Below are 14,832 nucleotides of genomic sequence, written 5' to 3'. Positions count from 1 at the left end.
GGAGGGGAAGGAATGAAGGAAAGAAGGAAGGAAGGAAGGAAGGAAGGGAAGGAGGAAGCAAAAGAAAGGAAGGAAGATAAGCAGATAGATGATTAGACTGGTAAATAGGCAGATAGTTTAAAAGCCTTATGTAAAAAGACTCCAGCAACTGAGCCTCCTGTACAAAGAACAAGTGTGGCAAAAAATCACTTTGGCATGGCAGTTCAGCGCAAAAGTAGCTATAGCAGCTGTACACAAGAGTAGCAGAAGCTTAGGGTTCTTGCTTCTAGCAAGGAGTGTGTAGGGGGGAGACAGGAAGAACTGTGTAGTGAACTGCAGATTGTGTACTGCATTTGTGTTTCTGATAATGACAAGTAATAGCTATACAGACTCCTAAATGATAATCTATGAACCTGAGGTGGAGAATGTGATGGAGTGTTGAGCAGGACTGTCGCCATGTATGTTCTGAAAATTTTGCCTTCCTTAACTCAGCTCTAATGCTAATTGTCACTAGGGAACTCTTGAAAGGCCTAGGTTAATATGAATCATACAGTCCTTGGAACTGTAACTATGAAGCAAATGAATGTCTCCTAATTATGTTCCCAGTTAGAGAGAGATTCTGTAAGAAAAGACTGGGCTGGGCTTAACGAAAGCTGGGATAGTGAGTAAAGTGCCAGCCTGGGAGTCAGGAGGACTAGAGTTCGGTTTCAGCCTCAGACACTTAACATATTAAAAAAAAAAAAAAACACTAGATGTGTAACCTTGGGGAAGTTATTTAACCTCAATCGCCCTCCAAAAAGGCTTAAAAATCCCAAAAACACAAAAGTTGGGATCTCAGCCCTATACTAGGAAAAGGATGATCTTTGTTATTTCCAGATCTGTCCCCTGAACACCCATGCCACAAACCAATGGGAACAAGGACATCCCCATGCCTGGGTCACTCCAGAAGTTTAAGAAGTAAAACTAGTTCCACAACAGTTTATAGCAGAATCAAGAAACATGCTTAGAAGCAAATACCATTGGAAGCCAACTACAAGGGAAATTAAAAATAGTTGGCTTTGTAATCACCCTCTCATCTTGACTACATTTCCCCAAGGCCTGGAAAGAGAAAACAGCTTCTTGAGCTATTTAACACTGCCACATCAGCTCTAATTCTACATAGCTGTGTCTGTCCCACCCCACCCCACCCCTAGTCAGGTTTCCACAGCTTTTCTGCTCCATATCCCCTGCTCTGCCACCCCAAGTGCCCTCTTTCTTCACCCATTCTTTGGCTAACAACATGAGTTGAAAATTACCAACCCCAGCATGCTTAGTGAGGGTCTAAATTATTTCCCACCCTGCACTCTCCAGAACAAATCCGGCACTCAGAGGGATATCACACTGCTATTACACAATCTTTGATAGACGTGGCTTCTTTATCTACTAAATCACACTGTTAACTCTCATCCAACTTTACCAGCTGGTTAACATCCATCCATATCTTCTCTACCCTCTGTGGGAACAGTTGATCTTTTGAAGCTGTGCTTGATTTTGCCTGTATCCCTACAAAATATAATCTTTTTAGACTTGTCAGATAGCCTGTCTATGAGTTTGTAATGTATTGCAAACTCAACATGAGTCAACAGTGGGACATGGAAACCAAAAAAAGCTAATGTAGTCTTTGCTTGCATTAGAAGAGGGAGGTGCATTTTTAATATTTTGTCCTGGAAGCCATATTATATCAACCAGTCAATAGATAGACTAGGCAGAATATCAGAAAAGCTCTGACCCTTGGAGAGGAAAAGCCCCATGGACCCAGCTTTCCAAGAGCAAGGGTGGACTGAGTAAGGGAGCATAGGGTTCCCATTCCCCCTCTAGCATCTTGACCACAGAATGGTGTGTCCCAGACCTTATCAGATCCTTAGAGGCCACCTACCTGCAGCTCAGGAGGAATCCCAGGATAGCCCTTCTCTCCTTTAGGGCCATGCTGTCCTCTCTCCCCTCGGGGGCCCAGGTCTCCTTTGTCTCCTTTCTCACCCTTTGCCCCATCATGCCCAGTGGCTCCATTGTTTCCATTGTTGCCGTGATTGCCTTAAAATAACCAGATGGGATTTAAGAGCATTTGTACTTGCCAAGCTGGTACTCATTTTCAGACTCATGAGTCTTCTTTCCTTAATAAAACCAACAGTCGAGGTGAAATTTCTCCACCAAAATGTCAGAAACTGAAAATAGCAACTGACTTTTAAAGCAGCTCCAACGAAGAAGATATTAATGTCTTAAAATGGATCTTTCTATTACAAATGTCAACCCCCCTTCAATTTTGTGTTGCCTAGACGTCACCAAGGGCTAAATTGTCTAGAAACCATCTGGGGTGAGGAATTGAATCCTCTGTTGAGGAAAAAACAAGCACTATGAACAGTCCAAGAACACAGACTATCCCTAAAAACATTTGCTTGTGTTAACAGAATTTTAAACGTAGTCCAGATAGGACTAGTCTCTGACCTGTGCATAGCCAGTGCCTCTCAGGCCGTGTAAATGAGCCAGGAAACAAGTAGCAGTCTAATTAATTATTTCCAGAGTGGGGAGTCAGTCTGAAGACTTTTTGAAGTTCTCCTGAGGAGAGCTGCATGTGCTGGAATCAAGGCAAAGCTTATACACATAAATCACAAGTGCAAAAAGGGGGAAGGTAGATTACAAAACAATCATTTACAGGGCCTCGGAGGTTTCCCACAACAAGCCTATGAGTGCAGGGCAATACAGGTGCTCTGGGGGCAGTTAGATGGTGCAATGAATAGAGCACCAATCCTGGGGTCCGGAGGACTTGAGTTCAAATCTAGCCTCAGACACTCGACACTTAGTAGCTGTGTGACCTTGGGCAAGTCACTTAACCCCAATTTCCCTGCCTTCCCCCCTCAAAAAAAAGACATGTGTTCTCCAGTTCTCGAGTTGCTTCAAGTCTTGGAGGCCTTGATTACTTGGTGGGGCACAGGACCAGAATTCTGTGATGGGAACAGGTTCTACAGTATTTGATTGGCTTCACTTAAGGTACACAGGCACACTAAGATGTCAGAGTGATGGATGACTCTAAGCTGCATTGTGAGCCTCTGACTCCCAAGCCAGAAAAGGTGGCTCAGAGAAATCTAGATTATTAGCATATTCATTACACATATCATATTGATTAAAACTCATAATTCCCTTCACATTTGAAACCTCAGCTTCATTCCACCTATAGACACACCCTACAAGGACAATTTCATGTGGATTGTACCTTCCATACTAAGAATTTTGTTTTAGTCAAAAGGGTTCTAGACTTAGAGTTAGGAGTCCTTCCTTTGCATTCCAGTTCTGACACTTACCCCCTATGGAATTCTGGGCAATTCATTTAATCTATCTGAGCCTCAATAAATGGGCATCAATACACCATTTAGTAAGTGCATACTATGTGCCAGACATTGAAATAGGATAATCATTCTTTTTTTTTGGAGGGGGGAGGTAGGGCAATTAGGGTTAAGTGACTTGCCTAAGGTCACATGGCTAGTTTTGTGTTAAGTGTCTGAGGCCAGATTTGAACTCAGGTTCCCCTGACTCCAGGGCTGATGCTCTATTCACTGCACCACCTAGCTGCCCCCTAGGATAATCATTATTGTAAAACCTACTTCCTTAGATGATTGTTGAGAAGAAAGCACTCTGGGACTCCTAAAATGTCTTGGAAATGTGAATAGCTATTTGCAGGTCTCGGTGATGTCTACCCCTTCTCAATTATTAAGGCACTCTGAACTCTTCTCAAGTACTTATCCCTTTCTGCCTCCATTAGGTTACTTGATTGCATGTCTTCCTGCCTCTGCTAGACTCTAAACTCTTGCGTGGGGGACTGTGTGGTGTTTAATCTTTCAATCTCCCCTACTTCTTTGTAGGATGAATAATAGAAACATAGAATGTTAAAGACAGAAAACGCCTTGAGAAGTCCGTGTGGTACAGTGAAAGGAGAGCTGGTTCTAGAGTCAGAAGAGCTGAGTTCAAACCATGCCTCTGGGATTTTACACCTTCAGTAACCCTGGGCCTCAGTTTCCTTGTCTATGAAATGACTGGTTTGAATGAGACAGCTGCTAAGTTCTCTTCTAAATCTATAATTGTAGTAATATCTAGTCCTACCCCTCAGTTCTTCAGATGGGGGTACAGGCCGTCACAGAACAAGTAACTGATGGGGCCAAGACCAGAAGCCATCCTCCAGCCACTGTCCCGCCGCCCCCCGCCCCTCCACTTTATGGCTACCTTGAACATTAAAAAACTGGTAAATGGTTGTTGAATTGAATAGAATGCATGCTGGACTTATTCTCTGATATTTAGGAGTTACTCACATCTTAACCTTGTTTCCATCTTTTTAAGTAACAGTTTCCAAGTTATTCAGGAAATGAATTAAGTATGTGCTATATCCATATGGTCAATGACAGAAAAAGTTTCTAAAATGAAACTTTCAGTTTAGGAGGAAACTGCCCACTTAGGTTTAATGGGGCACCTCTCAGGAAAAGAATTCTATTTCCTGTTAGACCCTGGGTCTTATGAGCTGGTTTAAGTTCTTAGGTTCCCAGGCCACCAACCTTTAGGCAATTATGTACTTGTGGTGCAGCATGACTGTGTCGAGGGGTGACAGGGACTTTGGACAAGAGTGTGCAACACATGGGCCTCTAGGAGGCACCATAGTGCACAGAATACTGGGCCTTGAGTCAGGAAGAAATCTTCCTCAGTTCAAAACTGGCCTCAGCCGCTGACTACCTGTGTGACTCTGCGCAAATCACTTAACCCTGTTTGCCTCAGTTTCCTCATTTGTATGATGGACTGGAGTAGGAAATGACAAACCACTGCAGCATCTCTGCCAAAAAAAAAAAACCAAAATGGGGTCATGAAGAGTCAGACATGATTAAGGACGTCTAAACAACGGTCTGTATTTATTATGGCAAACCGTTATTGAAATTGGCATCAGAAAACAAGCATTCAAATCCTAACTCTGCCACTTGACTACCTATGTGACCCTAGACAATTCCTTTCCTCCCTCTGAATCTTAGTTTCTTTCTCTGAATAATAATAACAACAATCAGCATTCACATAGTGTTTTAAGGTTTACAAAGTGGTATACCTATATTACCTCCCTCAATGCTCACCACAAATCTGGGAGGTGAGTGCATTATTATCCCCATTTTACAGATGAATAAACCAAGGATGAGAGTGGTTAAATGACTTGCCTAGAGTCATATAGCTGGTAAGTGTCTGAGGTCAAATTTGAACTCAGGTCTTCCTGACTCTCAAGTCCCATGCTCTTACCCACTGTCCCACCTAGCTGAATAATGGAGTGGGACTAAAATGCCTTCTAAGGTCTTTTTCAGCTCAAAAGTCTTGTGATCCCAATGCCTTGTGAACCCAAAAGTATTGGTTGATGATGGCTTTTGACTTCTCTGGAATTGTCTCTTTTAATGAGAGCCCCTTGAAAAGAAAAAAAGCCACTAATGGGACCAAGACTCCCCACCCCACCCCTTCTACCCCCAGTGTCTTTTTTTATTACTGAATTTTGACTTTCTTCCCCTTTGGTGGGAGAGACATTTCAAAGCACCGTGATCTACTAGTGGGCATTACATCGTGGTAAATATCCACAGTAGCAGAACCTGCATGGCTCATGCTGCAGACTCCAAATAATCAGTGACCAGCCAAGAACATAAGCTAAAAGAGTGTTCTCATTGGCTAAGGAAATGCAGCCCTTTAAGTAAGAGCACTGCACTCTGCATCTGCTTCCCTGCTGGTCTCCCCTGACATCCTGTCTCACCTCCCCCCTCCCTTTCCTGACTCCTTTTATGTGTTCGCTTCCCAACTAGATTGTAAGCTCCTTGAGGGTAGGGACGGTGTTTCTTTTTATCAATTGCATCCCCAGCCCTTAACACATAGTAGGTGCTTAATAAATGCTGGTTGGATTGGATACTATTGACACACTTAGACTATTCCGTTCTGAGCAGTGTGGCAAGTAAGGTAATCACAGGCCCAGATGCTGCTTCCATTTCCAAAGGAGGCAAGGTCTTGTGGCCTTGATGCCCTAAGCGGGGATACTCTCCTGCATGCTTGGGAGTAGTAGGTTCACATAGATGGAGAATGTTGGAGGTGGAAAGGCCTAATATAGGGGTGAGGAACCTGGGCCCTCAAGGCCACGTGTGGCCCTCTAGGTCATAAGTCTCAGCCCTTTGACTGAATCCAAACTGAATCCAAATCCACAGGACAAATCCCCTCAAGGAAAGGATTTGTTCTGTAAAACTTGGACTCAGTCAAAAGGCTGTACCCGAGGACCTAGAAGGCCATGTGTGGCCTCAAGGCCAAAATTTCCCCACCCCTGAGACATAAGAGATTTTCTAGTCCAACCTTCACTTCATATGAGGAATTTCAGACCCAGAGGGGAGGAGATGACTTGTACAAGGCCACACAAATAATAAGTCAAGGCTGATAAGAAGTGAGAAGCCAATACGTTAGGGACTCTGGGCATGGAATTTACTAGAAGACAGCTGTTAGAGGCAACAAGGTAGCAAGCACAATGAATAGAGTGCTCAACCCAGAGTCAGAAAGACCTGAGTTCGAATTTGACCTCTGAGAACCAGTAGCTATGAGACCCTGAGCAAGTCACTTGACCTCTGTCTGCCTCAGTTTCCCCATCTGTAAAAGGGAGACCCTAATAGTACCCATTTCCCAGGATTGTCATGAGGATAAAATGAGATAATATTTGTAAAGTGCTTTATAAATGCCAGCCATTCTTATCAGGCTTAATATTCTTATTAAGAATATTAGTCATCTTAGAAATTGTAGAGCTTGATTTTGTTGAACCACTCTTGTTTTTCTTGTTTTTAATTTTTGTCACAAGGCATGGAGGGATATGGAGAGCAAAATATTGTGTAAAAATAAAGCACCTGAGACATGGAAAGCGCAATAATAAGAATTAAAGAAAATAACAATGAGCCCTATGGTCTCCCTTCTAGGCGCTTATCATCTAAGTGAGAAAATAAGCCACATTTATGACTAGCCAAAAAAGAATATAAGTGGCAAGACAGTAGTACCAATAATAGGGGTTGCAAAGTTTGTTTTCCATTTAAATACCTGTTCCTTCTGCCCAACCCATGTTCTACGGGACTTCACTCCTATACGTATTAGAGCAAAGAGTAGGTTCCAGCCTCTAGCTCTGTCAGTGGTGAGACAGATGTAGCACAATGCTTTCCATGTTTTATCCTTACCTGGGATTCCAGGGGGGCCAGGTGGTCCAGGAGGGCCCTGGTAGCCTCGATACCCAAAATCTCCATGGCAACATTTGCTGCAGTCAGGTGGAAGTGCTCCAGTTTGAGATGTCTGTAAAAAGATACAGAACAGAACTTGAATTGAAGTTGCGCATTCATTCTTGATTTCCATCTGACCTTGGCATCTAAATAGTTTGGGGTCCAGCTCTAGGCTAATAAAGCAAATATGGTGGAAGGAGGTGGCAGACAGTCTAGTGACTGTGCAACCCTAGGAAGAGAAGAGTAAGGAAAAAAACCAACAGGTAGTAGAAAAAGAAGTGGATTTTGAGTCAGAGAATCTGAGACTGAATCCCAATTCAGCTACTTTTATTTTTTTGTTGTTGTTGGGAGGGTATATGGGGTATAAGTCACATTCCCTGCCTGGGTCTGTTTCCTTATCTACAAGATCAGATGACCCTCTCTTCCAGCTCTTAATCCAATGACCCTATGAACCATAAAAGAACATGGCAAAGAGGAGACTCTAGTAAAGAGCTTTCCTTCTGCTACTGATATCATCAGTGGCAAGAAATCCCCTTGGAAAGTAAAGATCTGATGGGCTCCTCAAGAGCACTGGATTTGGAGGCAGAGGAACTGGATTCAAATTTCAGCCCTATTGCTTGCTACATGTGGCAAGAAACGAAATCTCTCTGGCTGAGCTTCATTTTCCTCATCTCTAAAATGCGGGCAGGGAGCTTGAACTAGCTCTACCCTCCAGACCCACATCCAGAATCTTTGGATTTTCCATTTCCCAAAGGCCAACAGTCCCCAAAAGGCCAACCAGCCTGGAGAAGTCACTCTCCCAGATGGAAACATCATTAATATCAACAAATGCTCATCAAGCCCTAGTCAGTTACAGAAAACAGCTACTTGGTTACTTCTTAGTCATTTGGAATCATCTGCACAATGATAACAAAAATGCCTATTTTATAACAGCTGCCCCATACTACAGCAATGCTATTTATTTCCCTAGGGAAGGAAGATCCCTATAAATTCCAAAACATCTTCAGCTTCTCTTTCTAAATGATACCACTGTGGTCTTCTAATTTTCGCTGGGTAATTTCTCTTATAAATGTCAATCCTAATCCTGGTTCTGCACTAAAAAGCTAGGACATTATCTTTGGAACGGTCTGTTACCCTCTCTGAGGTTCAGGTTTTTTCAGGTAGTAATAGATGGACATAGATGAGGCCACTAAGATCTGACTGCCCTGGGACCCTTTCCATTTCTCTATCTTGATTTAAAAATTAATAGAGTTGATTCCAAGAAGGCATTTGAGCAGCTGGAGTGTTAGTGCTACTTGCCAAATCACTAGGAATGAGTCCAAGTTGGCAAAACCCACATCAACTGTATAATATGAAAAATTATTATATGAAAAACTTCCTACATGTATTTTAATAATACAATGCTTTCTCTAAAACAATATTTGTTGCTAAGGGATTTCCTGTCAAGCAAAACAAAAAGAAAGGAGTATCTCCAAAAAGATCAAGCTCCAAATTTCTCCTAGTCTATTTCCTTGTAATATCAAAACACTTCAGAGAAACATTCTGAGCTGAAAATAAGAGTGGAGGTCACTTAGCGTGACCACCATGGTCTTCTAATTTCATCATATCTTTGTTCAGAAATGCAGACAGACTTTTCCTGAGTCCTTCATCTTTTTTCCCCTGTTGCCTTACAGATTGTGATTAAATTGCCCCTAGAGAGAATAGAACATTATTTCCAGGCCCTGCAGCAGCCATCTAGTGAGCCAGAGAAAATTTCTACTAATCCAGGCAGCACCAACCCTGTGTGGAGGTGGCTGCCTTCCAAGCCCCACTTGTCAAGTCGGTGGGAAAAGAATCAGTCATACTTGATTGGTTAAGGGGCACTAAGGAGATTTTGGGCAGCCCGGAAAGCTAAAGATGTCAACTGAGTCATCCCACATGTGAGGCCAAAGCTTACTGTAACCTGAAAAGTAATTATCCAGATTTCCCTGGTGGGATTTTGCCAGTTTTCTTAGCCACCAATAATTCAGGTCTGTGTTAAAAATAAATTGTAGGGGGAAAAAGCTATTGTACAAAAGTTTTAATTGAGCCTCAGGTAATAAACTGGAAACATTTTTAATGCCTAAGCAGGAGAACACAGTTCTGTCACAGTTTTAAGATTCCAACCTTGTGGGAATGACTCAAGGAAGATCTTGACCCAGCAGGGTGTAGCAGGATTACTGGATTTGGAGTGAGAGGAATTGGGTTTGAATTTAGCCTCAGACATTTAATATTTGTGTGACCTTGGGCAAATCGCTTAACTTCCCTGGGCCTCAAGTTTCCTCATCTGTAAAATGACGGAGTTGGACTCACTTTCCTTTAATATCCCCTTCAGCATTAAACCTAGGTTCCTATGACATTCTCATGCAAAAGTTTTCTCCTTTGTAGTCTTGCCTTTCATGGCTCTAGTTAATTGCAAAAACCCTTAAGGGATTTTTGAATGCCTCATAGAGCTAAATGGAACGTCAGATCATTTGGTTTATCTATGGACCTTCTAGCAGACTTCAGTCCAACTGTTTCAGGCAAGGAAGTATCAACTCAATGTCCAGGACAACCATTTAAGATAAAACAAAACAACAACAACAACAAAAAACCAACTCTATTCCTAGGAATCTAGAGAGGGAGTAACCAGAGTGGAGTTATGCCAGGAGGAGCCCATAGTTGGGTGAGGCTATTCACGGAACCCAGGACCATGCTCCCTTGTTTGACAGAGATGTGTGCCACTCACCTGGGCTCCACTTGGATCCTTTCCTAGCTATTCACATGGCCAGTCACTGCTCTTATTTTGGAAGGTGCTTCACTACTTTTCTGGGCCAAATAGGGGATTTTCCTGCTCATTAGCTACATGTGACCTGGCCAGATAGGTGAGAATCTTGGAGGTTATCTTCTACTTCAGCCCTTTTATTTGACAGGTGAGGAAAATGGAGCCACTTGCTTAAAATACCCTGCTAATAAAGAGTGGCATTCAAATCCAGGTCCTCCAGTAATGCAAAGATCACTGGTTTGGGAGTCAGAGCATCTAGGTCCAAAGCCCACTTCTGATATTTATTACCTGTATGACTTTGGGCACCCATTCAAGCCTAAATTTCCTCATCTAAAGAATGGAGTTGAACTACAAGCCCTCCAAGGTTCACTCTCAGCTCTAACTATATAACCTCATGAATTCCAAACCCAAAGTTTTCAGTGCTATATACTGTGCTCTGCCAAGAATTCAGAAAGCTGGAGTTTCATCTCTGAAGTTTAATATCTGCTAGTTGTAATTTTTAATTACTGGCTAATCCATTTTCCCCTTTCTCTGCGCTTGACGTAGGCTTTGCCCTAGAGGTGACAGGTTCCTCTCTGTTAGTTCTGGTTTGTCAAGAATAGCTTGAGCTACCAGAGACAGAGTGAGGCAGATGTGGGGTGACAACACTAATTAATTACTACATGACAAACTGCAACAAACTAGGCTGATGAAATCTCAATTCCATTTCTGTTTCACTGTACTACATAACCCTGGAGATCTGGTACATACCCAGGTAATTCTATAACTGGAGACAGGTTAGGAAACTGCAGTCCCTCTTATCCCTGAATTCAAAGACTAAAATAACTATGGCCCTTGCCACCATCCCCTAACTGGTGGTAAAGATCAAATGAGGTATTTGTTAAAGCTCTTAGTACAACGCCTGGCACATAGTAGCTACGTAATGAATTTCTTCCTTTCTACTGCTATTTAGTGAGTAAAAACAGGGTGTTCCTCTAGTAAAAGTCGGTAAGCTGTTTTGTGTAAAATGGCTCATAAATGGGAATAACTATTCTTGACCTTTAATCCTCAGCCTTCTAATCAAAAACATTTAATAAGTACCTACTATAGGTCAGACACTATGCTAAGCACTGGGAATACAAAAAGAGGCATTGACTAGTTTTTCTTTAATGAAAATAGCAAGTTCCAGTTAATTTAAAGGTGGTTTTTCCTAGCATTGGGGTTCCAAATGACATTGCCAGTGTCCCCTGGGTACAATCCATTGCAGTTCTACCCCCCAAAAAGGGGTGAGCCTTTCTTGACCCAAAAGTGTTAGTGCAGTTTTCTGAGAGGCAACTACTCTAAAGAAGAGAAGTCTTCTGTAATGATTAGTTTGAGTCAGATAACAACTCATGTCTCTAAAGCTGCACTTGGTAGTGCACATAACTTGGTACATACCAAAAAATAACCACCGAGGTTCAGTGGTCTGCATATACATCAGATTACCTAGAGAAGTAGTCACCATAAGATACATGGTATTACATGCAGTAGTTTTTTAATGAACTCAGAGTAGAGAGCTTTCCCCCACTACTGTTTTAAGAAAGTCTAAGGGAGGGGGGAGGGGGGAGTAGAAACATGACCTCCAAGCGGCTGCAGCTTCCACCTTCCCCGATCAATGTGAAAAGGGTACTCTGAACAAACTTTGGAGCTGCAGAACCCACAAAATGACACAGAGAAGCTAACTTCCGGCTGAGGACAGCCCAGCAGGCCAGCAGGAATTGGCCAGCCCAGCGCTCTGGGAGCCCAGCCCAGGCCCGCCTTGAGCTGGAGGTTTTAGCGCAAGGGTGGGTCTGACCAGCCGCCGGCAGGAGGGACTCCAGATCAGCAGCAGCTGCTGCCGTTTCCAGAATTATGAACACACATATGCTAAGGACAAAGTGAGAGATAAGTGCAGTCTGAACTTTGGGACCCAGTAAGCGGGAGTACATGGGGGACCAAGCGACCAGTCCAAGGAGTAATCGCTCTTGCTTTAACCTTCTTGGATCTGGATTGCAGTCTAGGGTGGAGATCCTGGGGTGTGGGTCCAGCTTGCCAGAGCATGTGGAGACCTCAGAGAGGTCACCCATCTAATAACTCCAGCAGCTGAGAAAACCCCAGCGTTTGTGACAAAAGCTCCCCTGTCTGGTGTCAGAGTCCTACTGTGGCAAAAATCCCAGGGGTCAAGTGACTGAGGGGTGACATGACCAGGCAAAGGAAACAAAGCAGACAGAAAATTCCAACAATACACTCCTATTTTGGGGGCAAAAAGGAGCAAAGCATGGGACAAGAGGAAGACAGTGAAGGCAGAACTCCTGCACCAAAAGCTTCAAAGGAAAATGCAAGCTGGTTACAGGCCTTAGAGGACCTTAAGAAGCAGATAAGAGAAATGGAGGAAAAATTGGGAAGAGAAATGAGAATGATGCAAGAAAATTACGAAATTAGAGTCAACAGCCTGACTGAGGAAAATAACACCTTAAAAAATAGACTAACTCAAATGACAAAAGAGGCTCAAAAAGGCAATGAGGAGAAGAATGCCTTAAAAAGCTAAATTTGCCAGATGGAAAAATAATCTCAAAAGGTCACTGAGGAGAATCATTGATTCAGAATTAGACTGGAGCAAATGGAAGCTAATGACTTTATGAGAAATCAAGATGCTGTTGAACAGATCCAAACAAATGAAAGAATAGAAGGCAATGTGAAATATCTCATGGGAAAAAGCACTGACCTGGAAAATAGATCCAGGAGAGAAAGTTTAAAAATTATTAGACTACCTGAAAGCCATGATCAAAGTAAAAATCTAGAAATCATCTTCCAGGAAGTTCTCAAAGAAAACTGCCCTGATGTTTTAGAACCAGAGGGCAAAATAGAGATTGAAAGGATCCACTGATCACCTCCTGAAATAGATCCCAAAAAGAAAACTCCTAGGAATATTATAGCCAGGTCTGGAATTCCCAGATTAAGGAAAGAATATTACAAGCAGCCAGGAAGAAACAATTTGAATATTGTGGAAACACAATCAGCATAACCCAGGATCTGGCAGCTTCTATACTGAGGGATCTAAGGGCTTGGAATATGATATTCCAGAGACCAAAGGAGCTGGGATTAAAACCAAGAATCACCTACCCAGCAAAACTGAATATCATGTTTCTGGGGAAAATATGGTCATTCGGTGGAATAGAGGACTTTCAAGCATTCTTGATGAAAAAACCATAATTGAATAGAAAATTTGACATTCAGATACAAGAAGCAAGAAAACCATGAGAAGGTAAACAGGGGAAATAAATCATAAGGAACTTATCAAAGTTGAACTACTAGCATTCCTACATGGAAAAACAATAATTTTAACTGATGAGACTTTTCTCAGTATGAAAATAGTTAAAGGGAATATATATATATATGTCTATATATGAGAGTATATGGGTACATGAATACATATGTGAATGTGTGTATATGTGTTTACAGATATACATAGATAGAGGGCACAGGACCAATTTAACAGGAAGGGATGATACTTAAAAGGTAAAATTAAGAGGTGAGAGAGGAATATAATGAGAGGAGATAGGGAGAGACAGAATGGGGTAAACTATCTCATATAGAAGAGGCAAGAGAATATGGTTACAATGGAGGGGAAGAATAAGAAGGCAAAAGGGAATGGATCAGCCTTATTCCCATTAAATTTGGCTGGGGGAGGGAATGAAATACACACTAAATAGGGTATCTCACCCTCCAGGAGAGTAGGGGGAAGGGATGAGAGGAGGGATGATGGAAGGGCAGGCTGGGGGGGAGGGAAGTTGGAAGCACCCACTTTTGAAAAGGGATGGTATCAAAGTAGATAATAGAACAAGTGGGATGTGGGATAAGAGGGAGGGAAATATAGTCAGTCTTTTACTATATATCTACTATGTTATTGTTTTGCATTAGCCACACATGTACAACCTATACTGAACTGCTTATCTTCCCAGTAAGGGTGGGTGACAAGGGAGGGAATCTGGAATTCAGTTTTAAAATCAAATTTTTAAACATATATATATATATATACTATTATTAATACTATTTTACATGTAATTGGGAAATAAGATATACAGGCACTGGGGCATAGAGATCCACTGGAAAAGTTGAAAGGGGGTATGGGAGAAAATATGGGAGAGAGCAGATTGGAGGAGGGGATATCCTGTGGAACTGCTCTTTTGGGGCAGTGGGTAGGAGAAAAACGGGGAGAAAATTTGTAACTCAAAATCTGGCGGAAACGAATGATGTAAATCAGAAGTTAATAAAGCATTTGAAAAATGAAAATAAAATAATGTTAGCTTTCAAAAAAAAAGTCTGAATTTCTGAGAATTGTCTTGAGTATTTTATCTGTTTGCAAGTATTGACAATTCCCCCTTTCTGTGCAAACCTCCAGATAAGATGCAGGATGAGAGAGACAGACAGACAGAGACAGAGAAACAGAGAGAGAGAGACAGAGAGAGAGATTAGATAGATTTAGAAAGACAGATAGCTAGACAACTATACAAACAGACATATGATAGACAAGAAAGAGAAAAGAAAGAAAGAAAGAAAGAAAGAAAGAAAGAAAGAAAGAAAGAAAGAAAGAAAGAAAGAAAGAGAGAGAAAGAAAGAAAGAAGGAAAGAAGGAAAGGAAGGAAAGAAGGAAGAAAGAAAAGAAAGGAGGAAAAGAAAGAAAGGAGGACGGAAGGAAGAAAGAAAAGAAAGAAAGGAGGAAAAGGAAGAAAGGAGGAAGGAAGGAAGAAAGAAAGAAAGAAAGAAAGAAAGAAAGAAAGAAAGAAAGAAAGAAAG

General features: G+C 42.0%; 1 protein-coding gene across 2 annotated transcripts in view; it reads right to left on the bottom strand.

Annotated features, from left to right (window-relative positions):
- LOC138171368 (complement C1q tumor necrosis factor-related protein 3) overlaps positions 1-14,832 on the bottom strand; it is a 30,875-nt gene that overhangs the window by 15,208 nt on the left and 835 nt on the right. For both annotated transcript variants that reach the window (XM_069100817.1, XM_069100825.1), the window contains exons 2-3: positions 7,218-7,329; positions 1,895-2,049 (exon numbers count right to left, since the gene is read on the bottom strand). In XM_069100817.1, the coding sequence (XP_068956918.1) occupies positions 1,895-2,049; positions 7,218-7,329 (267 nt within the window). The remainder of the gene's footprint in view (positions 1-1,894; positions 2,050-7,217; positions 7,330-14,832) is intronic.

The sequence above is a fragment of the Petaurus breviceps genome, unplaced genomic scaffold, assembly GCF_028583685.1.
Source record: "Petaurus breviceps papuanus isolate PSGF00001 unplaced genomic scaffold, PetGlider_PUasm1.0 128, whole genome shotgun sequence".
In the NCBI taxonomy this organism is placed as follows: Eukaryota; Metazoa; Chordata; class Mammalia; order Diprotodontia; family Petauridae; genus Petaurus; species Petaurus breviceps.
This window is presented reverse-complemented; position numbering and strand designations above follow the sequence as displayed.